The sequence below is a fragment of the Palaemon carinicauda genome, chromosome 25 (assembly GCF_036898095.1).
Source record: "Palaemon carinicauda isolate YSFRI2023 chromosome 25, ASM3689809v2, whole genome shotgun sequence".
Lineage (NCBI taxonomy): Eukaryota > Metazoa > Arthropoda > Malacostraca > Decapoda > Palaemonidae > Palaemon > Palaemon carinicauda.
In genome coordinates, this window is record NC_090749.1 from 93779273 (window position 1) to 93794436 (window position 15164).

Sequence of the window (15164 nt, forward strand, 5' to 3'; positions counted from 1 at the left end):
GTCTAATTTCCATTAAAAATTGCACGGAAACCATAAACACCAAATTGTGCAGACAAAGACACACAAGACTTCATGGGTCACACGCTTCCATCTCTTGAGCCAAGACAACTTTCCAAAGGGAACCACAGTCTGCAGTCGACCGAATCCTATGCCAACCTCTTACACTAGACTTGTAACAAATCCTGAATAGAAGAACCATGGTATCTCCAAGCGCTTGTCAGAGCTATGCAAGGAAAACACTGTCGTTTGAATGTGGGGCACTGTAGGCTTGCAACTGTTAGATTAGCATCTTGAATGCCTTTGAGTCTTGTACAGTGGAATGCTGTACGTACAGAGAATTTGGTCACCTCTGTACAGACAATGACATGTTTGTGAGTCAATGTTTCAAAGAAGAAATGTACAGTACAGTATTGCAGTTTAATTCACCTACAAGATACCAGAATGTACAGTAATTTCATCTGAGTATAGACACCAATAGTAGCATCTCAAATGTTTCATCACAAAACCAAGGATGGATTCCAACCAATTCCTTTTAAGTAGTTGCTCTTGACATTACCACATGTCAATGCTCTTCAGTTGCTTCTCTTCTGAAATTTTGCCGAACAAAATCTATTCCTTCATGATGGATAAGTCCAAAATCCATAAGGGAACTGTACAAAGGACATGATCATTGAGTTGCCAATATCCAATTAGGCCTGATTTGTGCAACAAAAGCAGAAGAGACTGACTAGTCAAGAAGCCCTTATGAACAACATACAAAGAATGTCTCTAAGAACAAAAGAGAATCACTTCAAGCATTTTCATAAGAGTATCTCTCATGCAAAGAAAGGGCTAAATGCCAAACTTGTCCAAGATGTGAACTTGGTTGAAAATCATCTTCACATTATTGCATTGAAGGATACTTAAAGGAATCCCACATGGGACAAAGAGCGTCTGCATTGAAAAACTTTGATTTCTCAATTGGGAAGAAGTTGGAGGAGGAGGAACATAGAGAAGAGAGAAAAGGATATCCAAGTTTTAGTGAGGAAAACCATAGAATATGAGGCTGAGATTGCACGAGGACAATACTTTCTCAGAGCCATAGGTGAATAAAATTAACTATTAGGAGAAAAATTGCAGTAACTCTAAAACACAACTGCAAAGCAAAAACCACTGTATGATGCCAGCAGTGAACTGAGTCAGTTGAGACTCCAAAATTCTCAACACTTTGCCTGGCAAAGATGATCTACATTGATAAATACCTCAAATCTCTATGATTGAAGTTACCTCAAATTCTGAAATGTTGAATCAACACGACTTGAGTTTACCTCAAAGCAACTAAAGATCTCCTGGTACCTTAGACTTAAAACACAGCTTTCCACTGACTAAAATGACTTTTAAACTGAAGCACAAATGTCTCCTCCTCTTTCTCTTTTTTTTTCTTGTAACCCAAGACTGTGGTTCATCTGGTATTCTTGAAAGTACCAGATGCATAATAAAGGAACCGATGACCCTCAGAAATATCTGAAAACCGTATGCATAACTAAGGAGACAGATGTTAACCAACATTCAAGGGACGGAATTATGAGACAATTCAGAAGATTTTAACTTCATGATCAACAAGATGTACAAAGACACTTCTTCCACCTTCAAGGCTTCCTTTCAAAGGATCCTTCTTTGGCAATAATTCAAAACAGCACAAAACCAAACAAAAAATTCATTTACTAAGAAACAAGGAGTAAAGGAAGAGGACAATAAACTTATCATCAGAAATGGCTGTCTGCCAATAGAATCCTTTCAGAAATTACCAACAAGAAAGGCAATTCCTTTCAAAGAACAAAGGGAGACAAACAGCATTCATAGATAACGTCCTCAATATTTCAAATTCAAAATTTCCTTCTGATCTTTCTACAGCTGGACTTCCAATGAGATTTTTCATCTCTCATCGAAGAACAAAAGTTCCACTAGAGTCTAGAGAAAGTAGGAATTAGACTTGGCTGTCAGGAGGTAAAATTACTTTACAATATTAATAACAATATTCAAACAGGAAACCTTTCTAATTATCTTCAGTTATTTGACAGAAGACAAAAGATCCCAAACAATCTTCAGATTAAAACAGTCAATAAAGAAGACTAATAACCTTTGCCTGATTCCATTTCAAACCAGCATCAAGGAAGGCAGAAGACCACCAATGATTATCAGAATAAAATTCAAATTCATGCAGTTTTGAACCTCCATTTAGTGGCTACAAATATTATTCTTTTGTATCTAGCCAGGTTGGACACAAATGATTTCTCCCAAATGAAAGAAATATTTCCATCATCAAAGACTTGACTTTCAACAAGAAAGCTCTCATGAGATTGGCTGACAAAAGCCAGACTCAAAAGACTATACCAGATTTCTTAAACTTAAAACCTGTATTAAAGAAGAGAAAATGATGACGAATCTAAGGAGGATTTTTTTTAATACATAAGACATAGGCAAAGCAACCTCCTCTCAAAATACAACGTTCAAAAGCTTTCAAGAGACCTGAGGAGGCTTGGAAATGCAGCCTAAGAAACAATTGCTAAAGAAAGGTAAAGGGAAGAACATGAACTTGAATACAGAGCACAATTGCAAATGCAATTTCCAAACTCATTTAGAATTACAAAATGCAGGAAAGCAGTGTAATATGAAAAGATGTCATCATACACACATAAATGAACCAAGTATGGCATCCATCAAAATGTATGTCCTTTTTATAAAACGCAATAATCCTTTGCCATCCTGTTTACAGTAGACACTTTTCAATTGGCAGTATGTTTCTGTGAATATTGGTTGACTGATTGGTTCCTATAAGTATTTTCAAGACCCTTTTCCAATTCTTGCAATTTCTTCATAAAAGTAAAGTATCTAATCAATAAGAAGTTTGTTAACTAAGAGACATTTTGGTTTGTTCCAATAACCAAATATCTCATAACAACATTCAGCAGTTTTCTTCAACTTCAGAGGTACATTGTACAGATCTATAAATCTAAAATGTAGATGGAAATAGGAAGGTCATCATCTCATTTGATTCTAAGATTCTTGAAGACAATGTTCAGGTAACAATTCAAGTGTTCACTAACTTCATTCACATACTGACTTGTTCAAACACCGAAGTCTACGTCAACACTTGCAACATACCAGTGTTGTGCTGGAAACTGGAATACTGTACAGTCTTTGTGCTTCTTTCTTTGGAGAGAGAGAGAGAGAGAGAGAGAGAGAGAGAGAGAGAGAGAGAGAGAGAGAGAGAGAGAGAGAGAGAGAGAGATTCACATATCAGATTGTCACACAAAGACAAGAGCTTAATGTATCGTACTTTCTTTCTCAGTGACGACAGAAGAGGAGTCTCTTCGAAAGGATTTTAGAATTCCAAGGGAAGAACTTTTTAATCAAGTTCTCTCAAATAACTCCTAAATTAAATCACAATAGAAGATAGCTAATGCTTTCTTTTAGTTTGAAAAGTTGAACGAGATTCTTGTACGGACTATTTTCACAGTGTTCATCATGATTTTAGAGAAAGCTGCAATCAAGATAAAACTTCAATCTTGAGGCATGAAAGAGGCTTTCATCTAATCCTGACTTATTGGATACAAGAATGAAAGGGACAAAATTTAGGAGTTTTACTATTTTCTAAATTCAAAGGTTATTGGATTTTATAATCTTTTATAGCCAAGATTCAAAGCAAAACAAGATTAAGGAAAAGAAAGGCAGAGGTTAAGGAAAAGACAGACCTTTGGACCTCTTGAGGAAAGGAAGTTTATCTGTCAAGAAAAACATATAAATTCAGAAAAAAAAACATATAGAGAGAATTCCTCACAGTGAGTCTTCAATTAAGACCAATCACAGAAATCAGGAGAAAGATCATTTAGGCAACTTCTATTGGTTACATTAAAATTTTTCAGGTAATTTTCAAAACCTTCTTTGAAGAACACAATAGCTGTGTTCCATTGACATCCTGAACACAAAACTTTAGTTAACTGCCCGTAGTTTGTGACAATTTAAAAGATTGAACCTTGTAGATATTGATACTATATTGTACAGTACTGTAAGTAGTGTATCATTTGGCTTAAATAAATTTATCACCATTTTATCAAATGGAAATACTTTTTCTTTTTCAAAATGGGATATTTTATTCTAAAGAAGATTCCTTCGCAAAAAAACGCCTTTTTAGAATTATTGTGGAACTGCTCAATTTCTCACACTCTGTTTTTGTTCTCATTTTTAATAACAGCTTCAAAATAATAACAACTGTGGGGAAAGAGGGAAGGACCTTGACAGGGCCGCTGTTTATCACTTATGATGAAATGCATTTGGCTAGAATTATAAAATTTATGCAAAATGCCGCATTGGAACTGGTTAGATCATTCAATGCCATCATTTAGTAAAAGAATGGTTCTTGTTTAAATATCTTTTGCACTAATGTATCGGGATAAAGACTTGTATCACTGGCCAAAGTCAAACAGTGAACCAGAGTCATCAAGGGCTAAGTCTTTACTGTAGAAACTGTTGGAAACTCCATATGCATTTAATGTTGTCCATCAGAGCATTACTTAAAGATTATCAACTGACTGAACATTGAAGCAGGTTACAATTTGCTCAAATGGGTTAGCAGGACATGATACTTGCTTGCTTCTTTTCTTACAGAACTCGGTACATTGGGCTCTTTGAAGCAACAATTTGAACACCCCCTCGGTTCTGAAAGGTCCTCTGCTCTCTTAATTCCATCTGGCCTCCTCCCACACAGCTGTGTAACATCTCCAACTTTGCATTGTTCCAGCACTCACTTTTTTATTTCTAGAGACAAAGTCAACAGAATTCTATGACCCCACTCAAGCAGTCCGTTCAGCTGCGATAGAATACTGTAATAAGAATCTCAACTTGATCCCAACAGTGGAAAAAGGAAAAAGACCTTGACATAAGTCACAACTTATCGCATGTAATGAAAGGAATTCAACTTGTGCGCTGAAACTTCTGCTGAAGGCCACACACTAGAACCGATGAAGTCAAACAGCATCATCACAAATTCATTAAAAGAACGATTCTTGTGGAAATACCTTTTACATAGTATCTGGAGGTAAATACCATTTTCTATGGCTGGACTCAAACAGTGAGCCAGCTCTCTATACCACAATAGAAACTGCTTTTTATTTTCTGAGATATATTTTCATGTCAATCAGCTGTTAATATTTTGTTACTTTAAAACCAATTTTGCACTTATGAAAGTTGCCTTTCTGATATCTCAACAAATCTCGGTAGGACTGAACAGATGTGGGACACTTAAGAAAGAGTTCTTACTGGCTCTAGCCTTGGCAAAGAGAGGAGGCGAGTTGCACGGCATCTCGTATGTCGTTAATCAATCCGAGGAATTGAACAAGGTCTCAATGATCTTTGTTTCTAAGCTTGTTGCTTAGACGCCCTTCCTCTCTCTCTCTCTACACACCGGTGCTGTCCTTATTCAAATGACAGAATTTACAGAAATAAAATCAGCTTTTTATTTTGTTCCTTCTCTCTTTCTCTCTCCACACTTTTCTTGAGAGACCTTATTCAAAACTGACGGAGCTTTCACAAAACACTTAATCTGTCTCAAAACTTAACTCAAACATTGTGTTCTGTTTGAAAAATAAGTTTGTTTATTTATCATTTCCATCTGTTGTTCAATTCAAACCTTTTGGGTTTAATTGTCTCGAGACATATTGGGTGGAAAGTTAAAGGACTTTGGGTTTGATTCTTTGTGAATAACATCAAGAATTATCTCCCAAAAATATGATAACACAAAACCAAACATTCTTCAGATGCAACAAAAAACATTAGAATAAGAATGTGTAAAACAAGGTTCTCAACATAACAACTAGATGAGACAAAACCCAAAACATCCAGAACTTTTAAATGTTCCTGGAACTAAAACAGGAAACGAAGGACAAAAGCCTTTTTAGGGATACACAGAACAGAAAGAGTAATTCCTATAAATCCTTCCAAGGTCCATAATATTCATCCAATAATGCTTCCAAGATTTCCAGACATCTGGAAACCCACCTTCCAGTGCCATAGCAAAGACAAGAACAAGAAGACATGACACCCCTATCCAGAATTTCCTACAGGAGGTCTAAACGGCACTACCTACTGTGGCCCGCCCTGTACGGCCCCCTTGGAACCAAGAGATCTAAACGCACCCGCAATATCAATGCGTCTGACGTGTAATCCTAATGACAATTTAACAGAACTTCCATTCAATTACTGTAGCATAAGAATGTTGTACACAGTCTTTTAAGACCATTATACAAAAGTGGGTTTTACATTTCATGTGACTCTTACTTAAATGATACTTTACATTTCATTCTGCATCTCAGTTCAACTGAAAATAAGTGACATCTATAACAGCCAAAGAAATTAAGAATTTTACAGTACAATTTAGAACAATATTACCATTAAGTTTTTAAGATATATCCAATTAAGACTTGTAAATATTGTCAACCAGATTTCATTTGTCAGATTATAAGTAGTAATTACAATCTTGCTTCCCAGTTATAGGAGACAGAACACATATTCTTTAATAGAAACCAGAAGTATTTCAAACAAAACCTTGAAAGTGTTAAGCACTACATTTCAAGTCATATTTTCTCATACAATATACATCAAATAATGTGCATAATCATTTCTACATTTGCTTAAAGAACAGAAAAAATACCACACATAAAAACTGAAAAATATTCATTGGAAAAGTTATGTACTGAAATAACTGGATCAAAATAATGGAAGTAACAGGAAAATGTTTTTGACAAATGCAATACTACAGTTATTCACTCTCTCTTATCAAGAACATTAAAAGCCTTTTTACAAATAAACAAACTTACTGGCAAGAACTATCTAAGGTTTACTCTTAAACAAAATATTCCTTCTATCCAATTTAACTAATGAGGCAATCGTCATATTTCAGACCAAAGTTACAGAACTGAACATCTGGAGGAAAATGGTTGAAACAGAGACTTGGGTGAGAGAGAGAAAGAAATAGAGAGACACTGAGGGAATGAATCTGAGAAACTCACAAAGTTACCAAGGAAATGAGGTAGGCAGAATGACAGAGAGAGGGGGGGGGGAATGAAAAAGAAGTGTGTGGGATCCCATACCTCCTCCCCACCAACTCTTTTTCCTCTTCTTTCCTTCTCCTCCTTTTCAAGTGGGCGGCCACACTGCCCTCCCTGCCCCATGCAACACAAGAGGTGCCACAAGGCAAAGTAAGTTTTAAATCTTTCCAAATTCTGTTGGGAAAAAAGGTTCACAGTTAAGAATCCACAATCTTTCACAAGATATGACGTACTACAGGTATTTAACATCGATAAGACATTCCTAATGGCTGAATATGATCCAAGATTAAAACCTGCAGGTTTTCAATAGAAAATGTTTATAAATATTTGTAAAGGAACTTGACACTAACAAAGGATTTTAACCCTGGAAAGGTATGATGGGTCGTTTGCGACCCCTACAGCATTTTCAAAACCTGTTTTTTCCCCATAAATCATCAGCTGTCTCGAATATGGAAGTGATCGACCTACAAGGGGTGACTAGTCTACATGCCATTGTCTGCTTTAGGACTGATTTTCGTCTAACTTCCCTCCTTCCCCGTTTTTTTACCCCCCCAGGGGTCGACCTCTACCCTGAATACCTTTATAGGGGTAAGTGATCAAACAGCAAAGTTATTACATAATTATAAATTGTCGAACAGTGTTGATACTTATTTGGTTCTTTATAGTTGGAAAGTGTGGGTGGATGGTGTGTCTACCACTTGCATGACATTGGTTTTGGCTTAGATGCCATATATTGCCATGAGGTCCATTTTCCCTCAAATGCTAATTTCTGATTTTTTTGGGTTTTTTGCAAATTTGATTTTTTTTCTATTTATTTTGAATTTATCTTTAATAATGGACAAGCAGACAGTATTCCCTCGGCATGGATGTCATCAACACACTTCTAATGGAGTTAAAAAGAGATGTTGATGATAATATGGAGCTTGCAACCCCATTCTTCATTCCAAGTGGTAGATTGGGCTGTAAGAGTTGTTGCGGTCTGCGGCCATTTTGTTGACATACCCGAAAGGTAAGTTGGCATATCTCTATATATTCTTGTTCTGTATAGAATTCGTGATATTTTGGTATAATTTAATGCATAAATATCATATTTTATAGGAGATACAATGATTTTCATCAGAAATTTACATTGTGAACTAGGCCGTCAAAATATGACCTTTAGATTTCGCCCCTGTTATAACAGTAAATTACATCTTAGTGCACATTTTATTATGTATTTCTGTTCTAGGATAATATGAGTTTATTCTACAAAAAAATTAGCCTCTTCCTATTTCATTTGGGTACCCAAAAAAATTCATGAAATTTGGACAAATTATTTTGGCCAAGAAAATTTACCCTTTTTTTCTCATTTCAGATCTTGACTTCTATGGGTCCAACTCATTTCCAGCAATTACACGCTGTTGCTTTGCCATCTAAGAAGGTGTCCCTAAAGGGATTTATGTGTATATGTATATTTCTATTTTTTGTGAATATTTACGTCGTCTTTTTTTTTGTATACTTAAATTTTTAATATATTTCCAATAAATAGTTATTTTGTAGATGGGTATCATTTATATTTTTAGTAATTTTTAGCATTCTTTGAAGTATTTTTAGCAAGTCAAACAATACAGATTGATGCATAACTAAATTTTTCCTGAATTTTTTTCGGAGTCGGGGTCGTTCACGACCGAGTATACCCTTAAAGGGGTGTCCGAGTAGCATACCTATCCAGGGTTAACAGATTCTGACTTCTGAAACTTGATAACAATACCAAAATGACATTGTATATTCTACAAATGTTTATGTACCATCCTGCTCTCCATCTTCTTTTTTTTCTCTCAATTCCTCTAGCAACTTCCTTTCTTTTTCCCTTTCCCTAAAAGTGAGGTCAGGTGCTATGAAAACTTGTCTCAACTCCTCTTTTGTTGATTTCCTAAGGTGTTTCCCCCTTGCAATTACTCCCCATTTTTCCTTGGTGCTTTTAAGCTTAACTAGCAGGGGCCTTGGTTTTTGTCTTTGTCCTTGTTCCTCTCTCTCTTCCCTTGGTTTGCCTAACCTACCCACTTCTTCAATTTCCACATCGTTCATTCCTAACTCAACATTAATCAAACTCCCACATATATCAAAATCATCTTTCAGCTTTTCATTACTATCAACTTTTGTACTTTCTTTTATGTTGAAAATTACTATAGTTTTTCTTTTTCTCCTTTTCCCTTATTTCTATCATCTCTGCCCTAACTTCCTCCCTAACTTCCTCTCTTGTCAGCTGACCCGTTCCTATCCTATTATTATCCACTAAAGCCCTGATCTCCTTTTTTAACTCATCTACCGTATCCTCCAGCCCTATGAAATTATCCCTGAGTTCATCATACTGTTTCCTAAGTTTCTTGTTTTCTGCCTTCAAGTTTTTGAAATCCCCCCGGCATCTACTACAAAACCATCGGGCATGTTTAGATTCGCTAATTCTCTTAAATTCACTTCTGTCTAGTTGTCCACAGCCTATGTGGAACCATACATCACACAAATCACATTCTATAGCTTCTTGGTTTGATCTTACCCCTTTTTTGCACCATCCGCAGTCATTTGGACCAGCCATGCTTTCATGGTCTGAGTCGCTTGAATATTCTTCCTCTCCTTTTGCCCCTTTCACTTCCTTCTTTCTCACACTCACACCCACTGCACCTTTCACTGATTCTCTCTTAGGCACCATGTTTGATATCTTTTGAGCTTGGTTATGTTATGTTACTCTAGCGGCTTTATAATTATCAGAACACACAATCACGTTTCTATTGTTACACATTCAACAAAGCTCTTTTTTTTTTTTTTTTTTCTAAATTGATCCAGTTGCAATTGATAAACAGAAAACTGGAAAGGCTATCATAATTTGAAGTTCACTTCAAGGGGCAGGAGTTGGATTAAAAGAGATGATGGCTTGGTGTATCCTTTTGAATGAGGCTTCCATTGTTGCCCGCAGGTCCGAAAACCGGTAGGCAGAAGGAATTCTTACCATGAAATTGGCAGGCAAAATATGGCTCATGCCCTCCCTGACTTCATCCACCCATAAGTTTATGTCTCTGGTTAGCTCATTTGCTTCTTGAACTGATTGTGTTGTTCTAGCTATGTTTCTCATTTGAAGCTCTCTCTCACTTAGTCTGGTTTCTAGGAACTTCTTCATCTCCGTGGCAAGTGCACCCACATATTGAGGCTGATCCACCTCGTATTTGTCAGTGGCTCAGGCCCCCATGTTTGGCATGGCATATAGCCTCCTCTTTATTCTTTCTACTAAATTAGGGGTCAATCTTGCTACAAGGTCTTCAGCAATATCTAGCGGGGATAAGTGAATCAGAGACAGGTAAGTCTCCTCTTTTGATCCTGAAAGAATTAGAGTTAAGACTTCCAATTCATTCATTTCCTGAGGTTGAAGATTGGCTGTGAAGCTTGATGTGACATAATTTTCTAATTCAGCAGCCTGTGTAGCATCCAACATTTTCTTCCTTACTGAGACTCCCAGCATTGCCATCCTTGGAAACTTTTGGGTTTGGATGGCCTCATGCTGGGTTATCCTTAATCCTGTGTAAGGATAAGAAGTAATAAGATCCGCAATAGTTTCAAGGACCTTAATGTCAGAGGCCCAGCCAGATGACAGTCCGGCAGTGTGGGCTTTGGCCCTTTGGCTCACATCTAAAGCCCACTGGGTGGTTGTTAGTCCACAATTTAAGTACACCAGTCTGCCTTGCTCCATCAATGCCATCGGGAAGTGGTGTTCCAATATCCCACTCTCCTTGAAATTCACTGGATTCCCCAGCTCCTCAAGGGTAAGCTTTTGGTTATAATTTCCATCTTTGTCTACACTTAGCCAATACCCTGCAGCCTCGAACAATATGCTCATCCTGTTCTTAACATTGATATTGAGATTGGCGATGACAGTTGTTGCATCTATATGACTAGGCATGGCTGTGTCATATGATGCCTTCAAAGCTTTGAACCTGCTTTCGATCTGCTTGGGGAATTCACCAGGCCTTGAATAAGCAGACATTAACATCAAGGTTGTTATGTATAATTGAAAATTTGTGGTGTCTGTCTCGCTCATTTCTTCTTCTTCGGCAACGGACAAGTTCTTAAAATATTTACAATAAGATTCCATAGCTATTGGCCTACTTCTATCAGTTAAATGGTGTCTCGTCCATGGATAATAATGTCGCGTCCATGGATAATAATGTCGCATTACCGACATTGCCTTAGTAATTAAAGATGTGCCATTGTGTCTTACCAAAGCATAGAGCTCAGTGTGGTTGCACATTACAGTATATGCAGTAGCAGAGTGGAATACTGCATAATTTGGTTTGGCATAGAGTTTGTTAATCATGTTGATGTACTTGTTCCTAGGAAGTACTAGTGTAGTGTCCCAAATATTAGCTGAGATGGAGTGGTCTGGCTGGAATGTTCTGGAATCCTGGTGCCACAGACAGAGGATGTTAAGGCACCAAATTTCCATCAGCATTGTGGGAAAAATCTGATTTAAAAATGGTTTGTGGTGACGATCCAGAAACAGGATTCATTTCCTGTAAAAGAAAATAAATACATGAATAAAACACTCTTTTGGGTTAGTTACAATAAACAATGGCAGACAGATTTTCAAAAAGGCTTAAGGATTAATTGGAAAATGGTCTAGACTATTAATAAAAAGCTTCAACATTTACTATTGTTAACGTATTTATCACTTTTTCATTATTACTACCCTGGCTACAACCCTAATTGGAAAAGCAGGATGCTACAAGCCAAGGGCTCCAACGGGAAAGTAAACAAACGAAGAATAGAAATAGAGAAGTGTTCAATATACTATAAATGATATATAACAAGAAGCATGATAAATTATATTAAGACCAGTAACAACATTAAAATGACAAATTCGTAGATAATTTGTATTTTTCCTAACTATACAAACCTTAGCTATTTAGTAGTGGTATTACTTTCAGCGTAGCTGAAATGACGAGCCATTAATTTTCAACGAGGGTTAACTACCCATACCGCTAGTTAACGGGGGTAGGGGAGGGTAGCTTGCTAACCGCGCCCCCTTACACACCAGTGATTGAGCTCACTTTGCTTGGAGGTAGGACTTCAAGGGGGATAGGGCTGGGGGGCAAGTTTGTTTAAATAGCTAAGGTTTGTATAGTTAGGAAAAATTAAAATCATCTATGAATTTGTCATTTGTTCCGTAACTGGAATACAAACCTCTCTATTTAATAGGGGTGACTCACAAATTAGGTAGGGTGGACGTCCCAGCCAATCTGGCTTTTGGCTTTACCCGGGAGCTCCTTATATGAGTATGTTCTTTAGAAGGAGAAACTGTGTGACTACGACTTTCTCGATACCACCTCGTCAGGGTAATGGGACGCAACATTATTAGTCTTGATACTAGGTACACAAGGGACCATGGTTTACCTGCAGTGGTTTGAGGTCAGCTGTGCAGAGAACCCAGGATGCTGCTTCCCCCAAGAGAGGGGAGGATAAAGAAAAGAATAAGAGCCAGTCAAACCTTTTCATTCATGCAGACTAAAACCGGGTAACAATGCCCTCAACCTTCTGCTACTTGTCCAATATGACAAATTCGGAAATAATTTGTATTTTTTCTAACCATACAAACCTTAGCTATTTACATAGGGTATTACTTTCGGCGTAGCTGAAATGACGAGCCAATAGATTTTTAATGAGGGTTAACTACCTCCGCACTAGTTAGTGGGGGTAGGGGAGGGGTAGCTTGCTACCCCTCCCCCCCCCACACTGGTGAGTTGTCTCACTTCACTTAGAGGTAGGACTTGTCTTGGGGGACAGGGCTGGCGGGCAAATATGTGTAAATAGCTAAGGTTTGTATGGTTAGGAAAAATACAAATTATCTCCGAATTTGTCATTTGTTCCGTAACCGAAATACAAACCACGCTATTTTCATAGGGTGACTTACCCCTCAAGAAGGGCGGAAAATCCCCAGCCTTACTGGCTTTGGCTTTACCCGGGGACTCGAAATCCGAGTGAGCAGCACTCGAGAAAGGGAGTCCCTGCACCTCGCACGTTCTTTGCTTGCAATGAATGTGCAGCTTACATAAGCTTGTGTGTGGAGGAAAAAGTGTGACTCATCCTAGGAAGTTGACCTGGAGTCGTTTAGATGGAAATCTAGGCTAGGACGTTCCCAATACCACCCCGTCAGGGTATGGGGGACGTAAACTGTATTAAATGTTAATACTAGGAGCACAAGGGAGCATGGTTTACCTGCAGAGGTTGAGGTCAGCTATGCAGAGACCAGGATGCTGCTTTCCCCAAGGGAGGGGAGAATGAAGAAAGAAGTAAGGGCCAGACATACTCTTTCATTCACACAGACTAAAACCGGGTAACAATGCCTCCAACCTTCTGCTACCTGTCCAATAAGCAGCCTGAGGTTAGACCAGCTGTTGTGCAGCCACCACATGGCCAATAGAAAAGGTATCGAGGCTCCTGTGGGTCACGTCCTGCAGGTAGTGGGCTGTGAGGGTCGTTTGATGCTTCCAGACCCCAGCTTGTAGTACCTGCATCACAGTGAAGTTTCTCTTGAAAGCCAGGGACGTAGCGATGTCCCTGACATCGTGCGCTCTAGGGCGACATGACGGAGGAGGGTCTGGATTCAAGGCATGGTGGATAACCTTTCGAATCCAGGCCGAGATGGTGTTCTTGGTGACCCTCCTCTTCGTCCTTCCCGTGCTTACAAACAAAGCTTGCACTTGAGGACGGACTGCAGCTGTTCTTTTCAAGTAACGCCTCAGACTCCTCACTGGGCATAATTACAGATGGTCTGGGTCACTTGTTACAGAACGTAGACTCGTCACCCTGAAGGAGTCGAACCGTGCGTCCGGCACCCCAGGGTTCCGAGTCTTGGCAACAAACTCAGGGACGAACCTGAACGTTACCTCCCCCCCATCCCCTTGAATGGGCGATGTCGTATGAGAGACCATGAAGATCACTGACTCGCTTGGCCGAGGCCAAAGCGAGTAGGAAAGCCGTCTTCCAAGTCAGGTGGCGATCAGAGGCCTGGCGTAATGTCCACTCCTTTCAGCCTGAAGGCTAGGCTTAAGGCTGAGCGATAGCCTTTCACCGCCGAGACAGAAAGGCGCATTTCCTTCCGCAATGACACAAGGAACTCTGCTATTGCTGGAATAGTAGCATCGAGTGGAGAGATACCCCTCCCACGACCCCAACCACAGAAGACTTTCCACTTCGCCTGATAGACTCCCGCAGAGGACTTGCGCAGGTGTCGAGACATCCTGTCCGCAACCTGTTGCGAAAATCCTCTCTCCGTGAGGAGACGCTGGATAGTCTCCAGGTGTTCGCTACGGCTTTGTGGAAGATGTTGCAGTGTGGTTGTCTGAGTAGCTTGTGTCGTGGGGGTAGTTCTCTCGGAAGCTCCATCAGGAGCTGCAGAAGGTCCGGGAACCATTCCGCGTGATGCCACAGCTGAGCTATTAGGGTCATAGACAGATTGACCGATAGTCTGGTCTTGTTGAGCACCCTTCTCATCAGACAGAATGGTGGAAAGGCGTAAACGTCGATGTTGTTCCACCTCTGTTGAAAGGCATCTTGCCAGAGAGCCTTGGGGTCCGGGACTGGAGAGCAGTACGGGGGCAGCTTGAAATTCAAGGCTGTCGCGAACAGGTCTACTGTCGGGGAACCCCACAAAGTCAGGACTTTGTTGGCTATCTGAGGATCCAAAGACCACTTGGTACTCACTATCTGTGTAGCTCTGCTCAGACTGTCAGCGAGCATATTCCTCTTGCCAGGAATGAAGCGAGCTGATAGTGTTATCGAGTGGGCTTCGCACCACCTCAGAATCTCTACTGCAAGATGGGATAAGCCACTACCATGGTGTTGTCGCTCATCACAACCACGGAGTGGCCCGCCAGGGTCCGTTGAAACTGTTGAAGAGCCAGATATACGGCCTTCATCTCTAGCAGGTTGATGTGGAGGTACTTTTCTGATTCTGACCAAAGGCCTGAGATCCTTTGGTTCAGAACGTGGGCCCCCCACCCTTCTTTAGATGCGTCCGAAAACAGAGTCAAATCCGGGGGGAGGACGAGA

General features: G+C 39.4%; 2 protein-coding genes and 1 pseudogene across 2 annotated transcripts in view; 1 reads left to right on the forward strand and 2 right to left on the reverse strand.

Moving 5' to 3' along the window:
• Positions 1 to 15164, reverse strand: part of LOC137618716 (zinc finger protein OZF-like) — a 912062-nt gene that overhangs the window by 204086 nt on the left and 692812 nt on the right. The window lies entirely within an intron of this gene.
• LOC137618715 (zinc finger protein 83 pseudogene) overlaps positions 1 to 15164 on the forward strand; it is a 637840-nt pseudogene that overhangs the window by 173305 nt on the left and 449371 nt on the right.
• The window catches only part of LOC137618717 (uncharacterized), a 50244-nt gene continuing 42270 nt past the window's right edge, over positions 7191 to 15164 (reverse strand). The window contains exon 5 of the mRNA XM_068348880.1: positions 7191 to 11626. Coding sequence (XP_068204981.1) covers positions 10297 to 11565 — 1269 coding nt within the window. The 5' untranslated portion in view covers positions 11566 to 11626 and the 3' untranslated portion in view covers positions 7191 to 10296. The remainder of the gene's footprint in view (positions 11627 to 15164) is intronic.